Source organism: Ammospiza nelsoni, chromosome 22 (genome assembly GCF_027579445.1).
Source record: "Ammospiza nelsoni isolate bAmmNel1 chromosome 22, bAmmNel1.pri, whole genome shotgun sequence".
In the NCBI taxonomy this organism is placed as follows: Eukaryota; Metazoa; Chordata; class Aves; order Passeriformes; family Passerellidae; genus Ammospiza; species Ammospiza nelsoni.
The window spans coordinates 5,278,401-5,294,580 of NC_080654.1; the positions used below are offsets into that span (position 1 = coordinate 5,278,401).

Genomic DNA, 16,180 nt, shown 5'->3' on the forward strand with positions numbered 1-16,180 from the left:
TGACCCCCAGGGCTTAGGGGGACACAGGGTCCCCAGGTCACTGAGGTGGGAGGTGGTGGCCTGTCCCTGGAGATGTCCCGGGGCTGTGCCATCCCTGGAGCTCATCACTGGATGTAGCATCTGTACTGAGGTGTCCCCAGAGCTGGTGGCAGTGACACAGCCATGGTGCAGTGTCCCCAAGCACTGGTGTTGATAAGAGTGTCCCAACCACTGATTAGAACAATGGTGAGGTGTCCCAAAGCTGTGGCCACAGTGGTGACATATCCTTGGTGGCCATGGAGATGGTGCCCACTGTGACATGTCCCTGAGGCTCTGTGGTGAGCCCAGAGCTGAGGCCACCATGAGGTGTCCCTGGAGGTGGTGACAGGGTCCTGGAGGGTCCCCAGGTGGCCACAGTGAGGTTTCACCAGAGCTGTCGCCATGGTGAAGTGTCCCAGGCTGCAGTGAAATGTCCCCAGCAGTGGTGGCAGAGTGACCTGTCCCCAGAGCTGTGGCCATGGTGAGGTGTCCCAGGCCAGTCTGTCCCCAGAGCTGGTGTCCCCACAGTGGGTGACCCACACCCCCAGCAGGACCAGGAGCCCTGTGCCACCTCTGTCCCTGTGGAAATTGGGGACAATTCCCCCACAGCTTCCCCCTCCCCTGCTGCAGCCCCACAGGGACCAGGCCCCCCCTGTGTCCCCAGATGTCCCCACAGGGGAGTCCCCTCCCCCCATCTTTCCCCACAACGCCCCAGTTTCATTAATTCCCGGTCTGGTCTTTTTTTTTGTTCTCTTTTATTCTCTTTTTTTGGAAAGGGGCTGGGCTGGGGGGGTTTCATTCCTTTTCCACACTGTGAGGCCGTGGCCTGCCCAGCTTCTCCAGGAACCACAATGCAGGATGGGGGCGGCAACAACAGGGGCAACTTTTTGTCCATTTTCTCCTCTTTTTCCTTTTTTTTTTTTCTTTTTTTTTCCCTTTTTTAATAAGGTACCAACTAGCTCTAGGGAGGCCTGGCCTGGCTGGGCAGCGAGGAAAATAAAAAAGCCCCAAAATTTGGGGGAAGGGGAGAAAAAAGGGGGGGCTAAGTGTATAAGAGGCATATTTACACAGTATTAACATGCTGACAAAAAAGGTTACAATATTGATATCGTACAACATTGAGGGGAGAAATAATGGGGGGGTAAAAAATAAGGGGAAAAATAATAAGGGGGGATAAAAAATAACAGAGGGGTTAAAAATTAATAAAAGGTAAATAAAACACCCTGAAAAAAAAAAAAAAACAACAACAAAAAAACCCCAAAGAAACGCTGAGTTAAGGCTTAAAAAGTGTATAAAAAATAACACAGTTAATATCCAAAATGAACCAAAAAGTACAGAATATAGATGAGTTTGGGGGGAGAGCCCCCCGGCTCTATACAGGGGGTATGTACAGGCAGGCACAAGGCAAAGCAGGGGGACCCCCAGACCCCCCAAAACTGGGGCTGCGGAATGGGGGGGCCGGCACCGGGGGGACGCAGCTCTGCCCGCGGCTTCGCCCTCGAAAGGGACCCCAAAAGAACACAAAAAACCCCCAAAATGGTTAAAAATCAACCCCAAATGGAGGTGCTTGGGCCCAGAGTCTGTGGGGGGGGTGGAGGTGGGATCTTCTCCCCCCCCACCCCAGCTGCTTTTTGCTCCATCCACGGTTCGTTTTTGGGGTGAATTTCTGGTCTTTTTAGCAGCACCAAGTTCTTGGCCAATAAATATATATATATATATATATATTTGTATCCAAAAAATGGGGGGTGGGGCCTGGCAGGGGGGACACCCCCAAACCCCACTGCCCCCGCTCCCCCAAAAAAGAAACCAAACCGCAGAGATTCAAAGTGCTCTGAAACCGTCTTTGGATGTCACCAAACCTGCGGGAGCCGGGCAGGAGCACGGCCCGGGCGCGGCCCGCGGCGCTGGGGGTCTCGTCCTCCTCCTCCTCGTCCTCCTCCTCCTCTTCCTCCTCCCTCTCCTCTTCCTCCTCCTCACGCTGGGGGGGTGCTGTCCCCTCCCTGCCTAGATGAGGGAGATCCGTACGGGAATGCCGGGTGACTCCGTCCGCTGCGGCGAGTGCTGGCTGACCAGGTGCTCCACCACCGTGTGTTTGGACATGTGCTTCATCAGATAGGTCTCCTGTGGGGGGCACACAGGGTGGGTGAGCGGGGGGCTGGGGGCTCTGGGCACCTTTGGGGGCATCCCCCGTGCTCACCGAGGTGTAGGCACGGCCGCACATGCTGCAGCAATAGGCCTTGGCGTGCTTGATGGCGTGCGCAGACAGGTGGATCTGCAGCGAGGCCGAGTCCGTGTACGCCCGGTAGCAGTTGGGGCACTTGTAGGGCTTGTCCTTGTTGTGCTGGCGCTGGTGGGACTGAGGGGACACAGGGAGTCAGGGGGGGACCACGGTGACCCCGTGCCCCCTGCCCTGGGTCCCCCCACACACCCACCTGGAGGTTGGAGAGCTGGGTGAAGGCCTTCTCGCAGCCGGGGTGCGGGCACTTGTAGGGTCTGTCGCCGGTGTGGATTCTGGGGACACACCATTGTCATTGTCACCTCCCCTTCCACCACCAGGGCCAATCCCACACTGGAGTGGGGGGTTACAGTGGGCACAGCGACATCTGTGCCCCAGCAGGTGACAGGGGAGAAGGGGGGGAGACATGGGGTGGGGGGTTATGTCACAGATATGTTTTATGAAAAATCCTTTCCTTAGAAGGAAGCTGAGAGGCCTCAGGAACAAATTGTAAACATTGATTATCTGCTACTGTGGAATGCAACAGGTGCATCTGGGATTGGTCTCATAAAGTTGTTTCTAATTAATGGCCAATCACAGTCAGCTGGCTCAGACTCTGAGCCACAAGCCTTTGTTATCATTCCTTCTTTTTCTATTCTTAGCCAGCCTTCTGAGGAAATCCTTTCTTCTATTCTTTTAGTATAGTTTTAATGTAATATATATCATAAAATAATAAATCAAGCCTTCTGAAACATGGAGTCAGATCCTCTTCTCTTCCCTCATCCTAAGACCCCTGTGAACACCATCACAGGGTTACAGTGGCACAGTGACATCTGTGCCCCAGGAGGTGACAGGGGATAAGGGGGGAGACACGGGGCTGAGAGATGGGGATTGGGAGAGGATGGAAGAGCTGGAAACCGGTGAGTGTGGAGGAGATGGACTGGCATGTGTGGACAGATGACATGGTGGGGACAGCTGAAGGTGGTGGGGATGAAGAAAGTCGTGGGAAAAAGCACAGTGGAGATGGCTGAGCATGGTGGGGGCAATAAAGGTAATGCAGATGATGAGCATGGTGAATGTGGTTGGAAGGAAGGTAGTGGAGACAACGGAGGTGGTGGAAATGTTGAGCCCAGTGGGGATAATGAGGGCTGTGGTGTCAGACTGGCATGGTGGGGATGATGAAGGTAGTGGAGATGATGAGCATGGAAGTGCTGACAATGATGAGTGTGGTGGAGATGATAAAGGCAATGGGGACAGCCAGTGTGGGGGGGAATCCATGAGTGGGAATGAGGAGTGTGGTGGAGACAAAGCGCTGGAGATGATGGGGGATGATGATGATGGAGATGATGGCAGCAGGACCAACAAGCAGAGCAGGGCCATAAAGGATGTCAGGAGAGATTGCTGGGTGTGGGTGCCCCTCCCTGGCAGCAGGACCGAGCGTCCCCAGCCCCTGGGCGGGGCGCTCACCGGGTGTGCTGCTGGAGGTGGGAGAGCTGGCGGAAGGACTTCTCACAGTAGGAGCAGTGGTAGGGTTTGACGCCCAGGTGGATGCGCAGGTGCTGGGCCAGGTAGGAGGCGTTGGCGAAGGACTTGGAGCAGTGGGGGCACTTGTGGGGCTTGGCCTCCGTGTGCGACTTGGAGTGGATCTGCATCTCCGACTTGGTGAAGAACGTCAAGGGGCAGACCTTACACCTGGAGGGTGTGGGGGAGAACCCCGCAGGGACCGGGCTGGGGTGGGGGGCTCCCCGCCACGGCCCCCGGCCCCCGCAGCGGGCGGGGGGGTGCCTACCTGTACGTCTTCCCCTCTTTGGCCGTCTCCCCCGAGGCCAGGATGGGGTAGGGCACCACCAGCACCGGCGGTCCCGAGGGGTTTTCCGCCTTGATCTTCTTGCGGCCCCGCTCGGCCTTGGGCGCCCCCAGCAAGCCGTGGCCCTGGATTGTCTTGATGGAGTCGAGGAGGGGGGGGCTGGTGATTCCTGAGATTAGGGTGGGCGAGGAGGCGATGAGGCGGCTCTGGCTGGTGGAGGTGGGGGTCGAGGGGGTGGTGGTCCCTGTTCCCGGGCTGGATTCCGAGGTGCTGACGGCCGGTGCACGGGACGCCAGCCCCAACCCTGGTGTGCAACGTGACAGAGCGTTAGTTCTGAGGGGACCCACACCACCCTCTGCCCCCAGAGCGGCAGGAGCAGCGTCACAGTACCTGTGACGGTGCTGGTGGCCGGCCGGGCGTGCAGGGCCACGTCAGGCTGGGGCACGGCCTGGGGGTGCAGCCCTGGCACCTGCTGCAGCTTCGGCAGGGACATGATGGACTGGCTGCTCTCAGCAGGAGAGGGCGGCACCAGGAGGGGCTGCTGCGAGGCCACCGAGGTGGGAGGCAGGTGAGGGGGGCGGATCTTCTCCGCCATCAACTGCTCCTTGATTTTGTTGATCAGGACCAGGTTGTCCAGCTGAGGGGGGAGAAGGCACACGGGTGGGTGAGGGCAGAGGAACTGGGATCCCTGGCACTCCCAGCCTCCCCCTCAGCGTTCTCCACACCCATTCACCCTCCCTCCCCCCAGAATCCCAGTGCAGGGGTCCTACCTGGCTGGGCATGGTGGGCGGGGGCGGCCAGAAGTAGGGGTTGTTGAAGCGAGGCTCCGCCATCCTGGGGAGAGAGGGGGGCGGTTATGGGACATCATCCCCCTGCCCTTCCACCTTGAACCCCCAAAACAAACCATCACCCCCCAAGAAGCAAGACCCAGACTCTGAGCAAAAGCAGGGAGCTGGTGAGGGGGGCAGGACTGGGGAACCCCCCCCCCCCGAGCATCTTCCCTGATGAAAATTCCTGTAGGATCAGGGGGACACCAAGCACCTGCCTGCCCAAAGACCACAAAACACTGGTGAGTGCACTAGGACACTACATGGAAAAGGAGGAAGCTGAAATTTGGGGAAAAGCCCCAAGTCTCCCAAGCTCTGGAAGCATTTGTCCCATCCAGGAAGGGATTGGAGGTGGATGGGACACTGCCATGGGAGAGAACAAGCACAGCAGCACACTAAACCCAACAGCAATCCCAGCTGAATCCCCCTAAAATCCCCCTCCAAAGCCAAGTGAAGTGCCTGTGACACCCAGAGCAGCTCAACAGGAACACCAGGAACCAGCAGGGCTGGGAGATTTATGGAGACACTTGAAGGTGTTGGGAAAACTCATCCTAAATCCATCTTTGGGTAATGGGAAACAGCTGGAAGGAGGCAGCAAGAGGATGATCCCATCAGAGCAGCCCATGGCATCACCAGGCATCACCATCCCAGCAAATCCCACTATGGGGCATGAGGGTAAGCATCTGTAGGATCCTGATGGGATGTATGGGAGAGGGTCCCACAGGAGCTCTGGCTCCAAAATAAACCAGGCCATGGCAAGGAATCCAGGAGAAACCAGAGCGATGCCTCCAGCAACGTGCATCCCCAGAAGCTCTGGGGGCTGGCAGGATTTGGGGATGATGAGCTTTCCTCCTCTTCCTCCTCACACTTGCTGCCCCAGGGTTCACACACACTCTGAGCTCCCCACAGGGAGGTGGGCAGCAGGCAGAGAAAGGAAATTCTGTTCCCACCAGAATGTAACATGCCAGCAGCTACCCTGAAGAAGCTGTGGGATGGACCATGCCCATTTTGGGGAGGAAACCAAGGCAGGGAGGGAGGAACCACCTGCCCCTTGTGCTACAGAGCAGCCTGGCACAGGACGAGCTGTGTTCCAGGCTATCAAGGAATGGGAGCAATTTCTCAACACCACAGACTGTCCAGGACACCACCCAGGCATCAGCTCTGGGAATTCCCCTTCCCAAGTCTTGAACCACTCCAGGTCACCTCCCCCTGCTCAAGCACCGAATTTTAGGGTTTGGAAGTGATAGCAGGTCCAGATCCCAGTGGCACAGGGGGAGCCACAGAACAGGAATTCGCTGGGCATGTTAAATGCACCTTCCCAAGCATGGATGCAGCCACTGCCAGCTCCTTTGTGTAATTATATATGTACCCACAGGCCGCCCACAGCGTGCATTTACCCACTGGCTCCGTGTTGTGTGTGTATATATACACACATATAGATCTCTTGGGATGATGGGCACGGGATGAGGGATGCCAGTGCCAGCATGAGGGGCTGGACACCAGGGAGAAAAGCAGAGCTGGCAGCAGGGAATCCCTTGTACAGAGACAGGCAGGGAGCAGGAGGGCTCTGAGCCCCCCAGGCAGGACCAAGCACCCCGGCAGCAATCCCCCAGCCACCCCAGAGCAGCCGTGGGAAAACAGGAAACTGGAGCTATGATTAGAAAAGGGTTTTTTGGAGCTGATCCCCCATCTCAGCAGGTGCCCTGTGACCTCTGTCCTTCCCATCCGTCCATCTGTCCATCCCTCTCCCTGTCCCGACAGCACGCTGGGCTCCAGTGGAGCCAGCAGCAGCACCCAGACAGATCAAAGCCACCAGCGTGGCCCCCAAACCATGACCAGGACACAGCACCAACCCTACACCAGTCCCAAGATCCTTCCTGCAAAGCTGGAAAGGCACAAAGGGTATTTTGGGGAGAAAAGCACAAATATCACGTGTTTCCCCACCCCCACCTGAGGAGGGCTTACTAAAGAAATGAGAAATTATTTGCAAAACCACCACACTCGGAGCTGGATGAACAAGAGGGAAGAAATGGTCGGCGTTGCCAAAATAATTCTAAAAATCCCTGTTCCTGTCCCGATTTAATGTTACAAATTGTGCAGTGTTTCTCTGTCGGGAGCGGCGTCCCCTTCTCTGGGGCTGGGAAACGGAGTGGGAGGGGGAAGAAGGCAGATGGAAAAAAAAGTATATATATACATATATAAAAACTCCCTTTTTCTCTATTCTCAGCTAACTATGAAAAATGGAAGCTGACATGCAGCAAAGGTGGAAAAAAAAAGAAAATCCATTAAAATGGAAATGATGAAGGGTAGGGAATGCTGCGGCACGTCTCCCCCCAGCTCTGCAGGGCACAGGGGGTGGTAGGGCTCTCTGTGCCCCCCCAGTTTTTTGGCTGGGCATCTCTTGGGTAACATCTCCAGTGGCGTGGGGTCCTGTGGTCCAAACCATGGTGGGAAGAGCCCCTGACATCCTCCACAGGCACCAGATTTGGCTGCTGAGGGGTTGCCAAAGGTCATCCCCAGAGACAAGGTGGGTGCCCAAAGCATGGTGGAGACCCAAGCAGCCCAGCCAGAAGAGAGGGATGTGGGAAGAGCAAGCAGGAAAGATGCACAGAGCCCCAAAACCACGGGGCTGAAACCCAAACTCCCCAGAACAGCACAGCACCCGGCATCACCGCTCAGCCGGGCCAAGGAGGGGAAGCAGCAGCAGCAGCACCCTAAAAAGAGACCAAAATCCTCCTGGCCTGCACACCCACGGGGAGGGAAGAGCGGGAGAAGCCGGCAAGCCAGGGCTGGGGGTGGTGGCGAGGGGACAGCGGGGGCGGTGGCAGCAATGCCGGGGCCGTCGGGGTCGGTGGTTGGTACTCACAGGGTGGCCTCTGGAGCCAGGTGGGCGCAGCTGCCTGGGGAGACGTGTCGCTGAGGCTCCAGATTGATGGGAGGTAGATGATGGCACGGGTGGGCACGAGCTCACTAGAGCCTTCCAACTTCCTACCCAACTGCCGCTAAGTCAAGCTACAGTTCTCTAGGGAACGCCTCTACCTTGGCAGCCCTCTCTGTCTCGCCTTCGCTGAAATAAAAAGAAACAAGAGATTTCTTTTCACGCCACCGCCGGGAGAAAAGGGGCAGCTCCCAGGGACCGGTGAGCGACCACCAACCTGGTACAGCCTGAAAGTGAGGGGGGTCTGGGAGGAGAGGGGAGGGATTCGGGGTGATCAGAGCAGCACTTGGTAGCTAAATGTGTCCTCGACCGAGCAAGACAGCGAGTTTGGTGTCCCCAAGTGTCCCAGCAAGAGCATCAGGGCACAGGTCCCACCCCCCATGGCAAGCGGCGAGTGCAGGAGAGCCGGCGGCGGCCACGGACGGCGCACGGGGGAGAACCGAGCCGGGGCATGGATGTACCCTGAGCACTCCCCACCAAACCCCAGCACGCCCTTCCCAACACAGCCCACACACACCAGGGATGCTCCCTGGGCCGGGGAACCCAGCTCTGCCTTCCACCGTGCCTCAGTTTCCCCCCCAAAACACAAGGCCGTGGTCGCTGTCCCCTCTTAAGAACAAGTTTCCCTGGGGTTCACCTGGAGCAGGAGGAGTTTTGGAGGGAAAGCAAGTGCCCATCCACAAAACCTGCATCCCAAAGCCAACCAGCATCTAGCACCATGCTCAGGGAACACACATCCCTCCTGCCCAGAAGGACTCACCCCAAGGCGAAGGGGGCAGAGGCAGGCATGGCTGCGAAGCAGGAACGCCGGGCGAGCCCCCTGTGGCTCGGGGAGGGGGTGGCCTGCACGCCACAAGAATTCACCCAAGATGGAACCAATTAAACCCCCGGCTTCCGCCCCCCGAAGGGCCCTGGGCTGGGGCTTCTCCTTCTGCATTTCCAGCAAAACCAACCCAAAACGAGCCCCCAGCCTGGAGCGAGGGTCCCCGCGCAGGAAAAGGGGTGCACGGGGCAGGGTGAGGAACCAAGCACCAGTGGTAAGCGGGAGGGGAGGCAAAGCCACGCTGGAGACCCCAGCTCAGGGGTGGAGGAGGGGGAAACCAGGGTGGCAACACTCCCAAAAGATGGGGGCCAAGGCGGTGTGACCCCAAATCCACAGTTTGGGTCCAGTGACCCAGCAGAGGGGACATGGGGACAGCCCGCAGGGAGACCCAGAGCCCATGAGGTGACACACCAGACACAGGGCACACATGCCCCACAAAACACACCACTCCCCAGCCTGAGGGGGCCCTGCTCCCCCAAACCTCAAATACACCCACACCCCCCCAAAAGAGACCAGCCAGGCACCCTGCAAGGCAAAGGCAGCACCACAAATCAGCCAGGGGCGAATGCCCACCCCCAGCAGCACAGGGGGGTCACTCCTGGGTGACAGCACGCAGGGAAACTGAGGCACAGGCAGGGGATCACCCTGAGGAGGGAGTGAGAGCACCGAATCCAACATGCACTTGTCCTGACATCGTGCCCAACGACCAAAAATCCACATTTTTAAGGGAAAAAGCAGAAGGTGTGGGGGGGTTGAGGGTGAACATTATTATTTTATGCATATAAAGGCACATTGCTTAAAAGGGAAATATCAAGGGGGTCACACATAAGCTGGGAGTGGGGTCCCCTCTCTGCAGAGGGGGTAAACAAGGAGTCCCTCACACCCCCAAAACACCCCAAAAAAACACCATACCCCCACTTATATAGAAATATACACACACACATATAATACCTGCATTCTGGTGTGCACATACATATTATTTCCACAAGCACACGCACATAATCCCATGCATGCACACCGTTGCATTAGGCGCTATTTTAAGCTGCAAACGTATAAAAGCAGCGGTTTTTTTGTTGGGTTTTTTTTTTTTTTTCCTTTTTCCTCCCTGTGATCCCCCTCCATCCAGCCATCATGCCCACCTCTGCGAGTACTGGCGTTGCTTCCCCTTATCCGCGTCCATCTCCAGCTCTAGCTGAGACCGGGTGCTGCACGTGGGGCGTTTTTCTACGGGGGGACAAGGAGGAGGACAACTTCACACACCCCGAACCCCCCGCCAGCCCCCGGCGCGCGAGATCCCACAGCGGAGGAACAAAAGCGAAGCGGCTCCGACCTACCCGACCCGTGGGAACGTGGGGTTTTGCCTGAAAATAGAGAGAAAACAACAAAAAAAAAAAAAAAAAAAAAGGAAAATAAAAACAAAACAAAAAAAATAAAAATAAAAAATAGTGGTTTTTTTTTTTTTTTTTTTTTATAGCCCCGCTCGCCCCCTGAGCTGTTGGGAAAGCTGAGGGATGGGGAGCTGGCTGGAAAAGTGGGGGTGAAATCCATCCCCTTGCCCTGGACCCTCCGCCTCTCGGCAAATCGCACGCCGTGAGGGACTTAAAAAAACTTTTTTTACCTCTCTGCTAAAATATCACTTTATAATCTCAAAGGCCTCGGGCTCGAAGCCGCTTTCACCTGCTCCATCCTCCCCAGGTTAAAAAACCCGGCTGCTATCCGAAGGACCGCAGGCTTGGGGGGGGAAAAAATAACCCAACAAGGAGCATCCTCCAACCTTGAAGGGAGAAAAAGAAATCAAAATCATCGAATTCATCATTCTTGGGTTCAAATCCATCACTGTGGCCACGCCGGCTCTAAGCTCCCCCCCCAGGCCCCCCGACGTGGCCGGGAGATTATGGATGTATAAATAGTATATGGCTAAATATATGTTGGAGAGGGACAGACAGACCTCTGGGACACAGCCACAGAAATTTGGGTCCCTCGCTAAAGCTGCCGCATTCCTGCCAAAAACGCCATGAAAAAAATATCTCCCCCCCTCCATTAGACCTTCCAGCCAGCGAGACCACTTTTCTAGACAAAACCAGTTAATGCAGAAAACAGCGAAGAAAAGGAGGAGAAGAGGAAGGAGAAAAGGAATTAAAATGGTGAAAATTATAATAATGGTGATTATGATGATGGTAATGATAATATTCAGCCCCTGCGCTGCTTCTGCCACCTCCTGTAAGCAAAAAAAGTCAGAAAAAAAGCCAAGAATGCATTAAAAAAGCAACCCCCCCCCCTCCAAAAACATGCAACATCCACAAAAATAGGTACGTTCGGCTGCAATTAACTTTTCCATTAGACCATCCAGAGGGAAAGAAAAAGGGAAAATCCTGGTAAATGGGTATTTTCCTCGATGTCCCCCCCCCTCTTTTCCCCGCTTTTTTTTCTCTCTCTTTTCCTTCTTCTTCCTGCTTGGAGGGGGGTTGGTGGAATAATGATGATAATAATGAAAAAAAAAAAAAAAAGAGGTGGAAAAAGGCGAAGTTTGGTTAAGTGAAGTTGAAATCCTCAACCTGGGAGGGGATTTGCGGAGGGGGGGGGGGGGTTGCCAGACAAAAAGGCCGGGGGATGGGGGTGGAAGGGGGGGTTTGGGGAAGGGGGGGTGGGCCGGCTGGGTGCTCCCCCCACCCCCCCTCCATCCGCCGCCTCTCCCACATTCTCAGACGTTTTTATTAAAATTCGCAGACAAAAGGCAAACAAAAATGGCAGCCCCGGCTTATTTTTAAAACGCTAGGACGGGGACGCCATGTTCTGCAGGGCTGAGGGGAGGGGGAAGGGGGGGCGGTGAGGGGGGAAAAAAAGGAGGGAAATTTTTTTAAAATATTGATTTAGATGAAAGATGAATAAAAAGCAGCGCGGGGGCGGGGGGGGATGGGGGGAGTGTGTGAAGGTCCCCCTTTTCCCGCTTGCCCCCGGGGTGAGGGGGATTTCGGGGGGTTTTGAGGTGTTTTGGAGAGGGAACGGGGGGGTGGAAAGGGAGGGATGAGGGATATAAGAAAAAAAAAATAAAGCGAGGGGGGGAAGGTAAAAAAAAAAAGACACTTCCTATACCGACAGCCATGGTGCCCCGCCGTCCCGCCGGCTCCGCCGCACGGAGGAAGATGGAGCCCCGCGCCGCCCCCCCGCCGCCGCCCCCGCCTCCGGCCCGCCCGGCCCCGCCGCCGCCACCGCCCGCCCAGGGACGGGCTGGGCTGAGCTGGGCTGGGGCACCCCGGCCCGAAGGGCTTCCCGGGGCCCGCAGCCCCCCGAAACCGCCGCAGCGCCCGGAGAGCTCCGCGAAGCTCCGCAGCCCCGGCTCCCTCAGCCCCGGGAGGGGTGCCCGGTGTCCGCAGCCCTGCAAGTCCTCTTGGCTGCCCAGGTCCCCTCAGCTCCCCTCAGCCCCCCAGGGCTCCCCAAAGCTCCGCAGCCCCCGATTCCCTCAGGCCCGGGAAGACGCCTCAGTACCCACAGCCCCCCAAACCTCCTCAGCGCTATCGGGGCTCCCCGGTTCCCTCAGCCTCCAACATCTTCTCACCCGGTCATTCCCCTCGGCCCCGGCAGGGCTCCCCGAACCTCCGCAGCCCCCCAAGCCCCCTCAGCCCTGTCGGGGCTCTCCGGTTCCCTCAGCCTCCAACACCACTTCATCCAGCCGGTCCCCTCGGCTCCGGCAGGGCTCCCCGAACCTCCGCAGCCCCCTCAGCCCTGTCTGGGCTCCCTGGTTCCCTCAGGCCCCCAAATCTCCTCAGCCCTCTGGTTCCCTCAGCTGCCTCAAGTCTCCTCACCCCCCGGCTCCCCTTCCTTCTCAGCCTGCCCCACTCCTTCAGCATCGCTAGCCCACCCAAATTTTTGCAACCCTCAAATCTCAGCCCACTCAGTTCACCTCAGTACCCCCAAAATCTCCACAGTCACCCCTTTTCCCTCAGCCCACCCAAAGTTCCTCAATCCCCTGTATCTCCTCAGTTCTCCTCTGACCCTGCCAAGTCTCAGATCCCTCAAATCTCAACCGCATGGTTCCCTCAGCGCCTTCAGGAATTCTCAGTGTCCTCACATCCCCAAATCTGCTCGGAATCCCCCAAAATCTCCTCAAAGCCTCCAAATCTCCTCAGCCCCCCAGTTCCTCTTATGCCACCCAAAGATCTTCAAATGCCCAGATCCCCCTAGATCCTCAATTTCACTCAGACCCCCAAATCTCAGAGACTCCCCAGATCTCCTCAGATCCTCCAGATCCCATCAGTTCCTTTCATTCTCCTCAGCCTCCTCCAGCCCCCCCAAATCTCCTCATCCCCCTAGTTTCCTTAGCATCTCCAGGACTCCTCAATGTCCCCACATCCCTTCAGACCACCCCAAAATCTCCTCAGGCCTCCCAAATCTCCTCAGACTCCTCAAAATCTGCTCAGACTCTCCAAAATCTCCTCCTCTCCCCTAAAACTCTTCCACCCCATTCCCCTCAACTCCTCCAAAAGCTCCTCATGCTCCCAATTCCTCTCAGCTCCCCACAAGCTGTCACCCCTCCATTTCCCACACAAATCTCCTCACAACTCCTGATTCTCTTCAGCCCCCTTGGTTTTCCTCAGCTCCTCTCAGTTCTCCTCAATCCCCCTGAACTCCCTTAGCCCCCCAAATCTCCTCAGCCCCCCACAGGTCCCAGCCCTTCTTTGTTCCCCTAATACCCCACGCACCCCAGTTCCTCTTATCCCCCAAATTCCCCTAAATTTCCCCCTCTCTGCCCCCCTCTCTGCCTCTGCCACCCTCAGCCCCTCTGTGAGGCTCCACAGCCCCATCAGGGACATCCCCAGTCCTCCTCATCACCCTGAGGATCCCCAACATTTCCCAGGGGTGTCCAGCCCCTCTCGGGGTCTCCCCCAAACTCAGGGTCCCCCCAGCTCCTCTGTGGGTCTCTTGCAGCTCCCTAAATCCACAGACACTGCACACAGGGGAAGGAAGAGCGGGGCAAATCCCATCCATTCCTCTTCTCCTAGGTCCAAGGGATTTACCCTAGAGCTTCTGAGTTTTCACTTTTAAAATTACTTTAAAAAATCAAACAAACAAAAAATTAAGGCTCTTTGTCATGTTTTCCCAAAATGTTCTGTCACAGAGGAGGATGGAGAGGAGAGGGATGTCCTGAAAGGAAATGGTGCCTCTGAGAGAGGTGGGAAATGGGAAAGGATTTGGGATGGGATGGGATGGGATGGGATGGGATGGGATGGGATGGGATGGCATGGCATGGCATGGCATGGCATGGAATGGCATGGGATGGCATGGGATGGCATGGGATGGCATGGGATGGCATGGGATGGGATGGGATGGCATGGGATGGGATGGCATGGGATAGGATGGGATGGGATGGGCACCCAAGACACGGAGTGGACATCCCTTTGCAGCTGCCTGGGGTGTCAGAACCCCTGGAACACGTTCTGGCCACAGCAATGGAGCTGGGACAGAGGCACCATCCCCCGTGGGACCTCTGGGCCTGTCCCTGGCTCTCCCCTCATTCTCTGTCACCCTCCAGCTGGGATCCCCCGTCTCCCATCACTTCCCCATCCTGGAAGGTCCCCAGATCCATTAATTATCCATGACTCAACCAAGAACCTGAGCCAGCAGCTCCAAAACTCCCTTTTTATCTGATTTTTCGGATATTGACACCCAGAAGTTGCCACCCAAAAATGGAACACTGGGAGAGCCTGGATCCCCCCAGAGCTTCCCTAATGTCTGATTTCACCCTCTCTGGGTTAATTTCCATCAGGGCTTTCACTTCTGCTGTGGGATTTTTTTTCCCTGTGATGAAGAAACTGGTGGTTTTAAACCTCGGCACCAATTTAGGCATTTTCTGATTTTTTTTTTTGCAGGGGGAGTGGAGTTATCCAATCCCAAATCTGCACTGGGAGGAGATGGCGTGGGTCACTGCTGAACTTGTGGGATCCACCAAGGATTGGCGAACATCTCCTGGGATTTTCCTTGTTGGGACTGGCTGGGAGAAGTGACACTCCAGGCTTTTTTTCCAACTCTACTTTGGGTGGATTAATCTTGGGTGTGGGAAAGGGGCCCCTTTCCTGGGAAGGTGGTTGGTATGCAGGGAAAGAAAAAAAAAAAAAAAGAAGAACAACAAAACCCATGCCCAGCTCCATCCCAGAGGCTGGAAAATGAAGGAAATTAGTGCTTGCCTGCTGAAAAAAAATATGATTCCAAGGCTGGTTTTGCTCCCAGGATAGATCCAACCACGATTAAAAGGAGCAGAAGGTGGGAGTGGAAGGAAATCATGCTGGAATCACCACCACAGGGTTTCTGCAAAGCCACAGGGCTGTTAGACCTCCACAGAGCAGTGTGTCCTTCCCATTCCACCAGCACCAGATCCATACAGGATCTTCGGCAGGCTCAGCAGAGAAAAGGAGATTTTTATGGGTTTCCATTCTATGGGTTTCAAACTGGGATTTTCTGGTGAGAAATGTGGTCCTTGAGTGGTGACACTGGGATCCTCTAGAACTTTTCCAGTGTTCCCAAAGCCTGTGGCACTCCCATGGAAAGGGAATTCTTTGGGAAACACCTTCATCCCACCCACCTACTTGTTTCCTTCCCCAAAAATCCCTTGTTTTACATAAAAACGTGGTTGAAAGCACCTACCAGAGTGGGCTCCCCTGGGATGGGTGGGCACAGCAGGCATTAGGGATGCCAGTATTCCCAGTGCCAGCTATCCACATGAGGGAAAATGTTCATTCCAGGCTTCTTGGCATTAGCAACCCCAAAAAGTAGGTTTTTCTCCCTGGATTGGCAGCGATGGAGAGTACAAAGGGCACAGTCTGATGCTGGTGTGAAGCAAACATGGAGGTTTTGGGCTGGAAAAAAAAAAATCCCCTGAGGTGCCAGAATTTCCCATCTCCCTGCAAAGGGGAGAGCCCTTGGGCTCTAATTAGGTAACGAGTTAATTAGGATTAATTAGTTACTGTTTGCAAAGCACTGCGGAGATGAGAACTGGCGGTGTGGGGCGGCTTCCTGCTTCCTCTATGGAGGAGTGCAGCATCCTCCTCAGGAAAGGGGGGTCCACCAACAAGGTTGGGATGAAACCCAGCGGGGTGGAGCACTCCAGGGTGCTCCCGGCACTCCAGCAGGGATGGATTTCCGTGCCAGGATGGAATCACACACGCCAAGAGCCGGAGCAGGCACGTCCCGGCGTGCCCATGCCGCCGGCAGCCAGGGGGAACATTCCAGCACCGCCGGCTCCTCAGGGCCTCCCTCCCTTGCCACCGGCATTCCCGGCACACGCAGCACACGTGGGGAGCACAGACAGGTTTTTCCCTGCCCGCCGGCTTGGCCGCATCACCCAGGCTCTTGCCACATTGTGGGATCCTCCAGCCTGCTGGAACCGCAGCAGGGAAGGGCCGTGTATCCCGTAAAAAGATTGGGAATCAAGGCATGGTGCAGCCCCCCTGGCTCACACAGGGTTTACCAGGAGGTAACAAAGCCAATTTACTAATTAACTGGGATTAATTTCCCTGTTTGCCCAAACCACGCTGTGGTTTCCCTTCGTTGCCCAATG

The 16,180-nt window shown here is 56.1% G+C and overlaps 1 protein-coding gene across 1 annotated transcript; it reads right to left on the reverse strand.

Annotated features, from left to right (window-relative positions):
• Positions 1–732: 732 nt before the first annotated feature.
• Positions 733–11,751, reverse strand: ZNF362 (zinc finger protein 362). The gene is made up of 9 exons (XM_059487512.1): positions 11,722–11,751; positions 9,768–9,852; positions 4,811–4,874; positions 4,431–4,677; positions 4,023–4,344; positions 3,701–3,925; positions 2,451–2,529; positions 2,216–2,374; positions 733–2,139 (listed from the first exon to the last, which is right to left on the reverse strand). Exons 1-9 carry the CDS (start codon positions 11,729–11,731, stop codon positions 2,023–2,025), a joined length of 1,308 nt encoding a protein of 435 aa, XP_059343495.1. The 5' UTR covers positions 11,732–11,751; the 3' UTR covers positions 733–2,022.
• Between the last annotated feature and the right edge of the window lie 4,429 nt (positions 11,752–16,180).

Coding starts and splice junctions, on each gene's coding strand:
- ZNF362 (XM_059487512.1), bottom strand. Junction 2,375..2,450: donor CCCAGCTCTCCAACCTCCAG/GTGGGTGTGTGG, acceptor GTGTCCCCTCAG/TCCCACCAGCGCCAGCACAA. Junction 2,140..2,215: donor GCGGCCGTGCCTACACCTCG/GTGAGCACGGGG, acceptor TGCCCCCCACAG/GAGACCTATCTGATGAAGCA.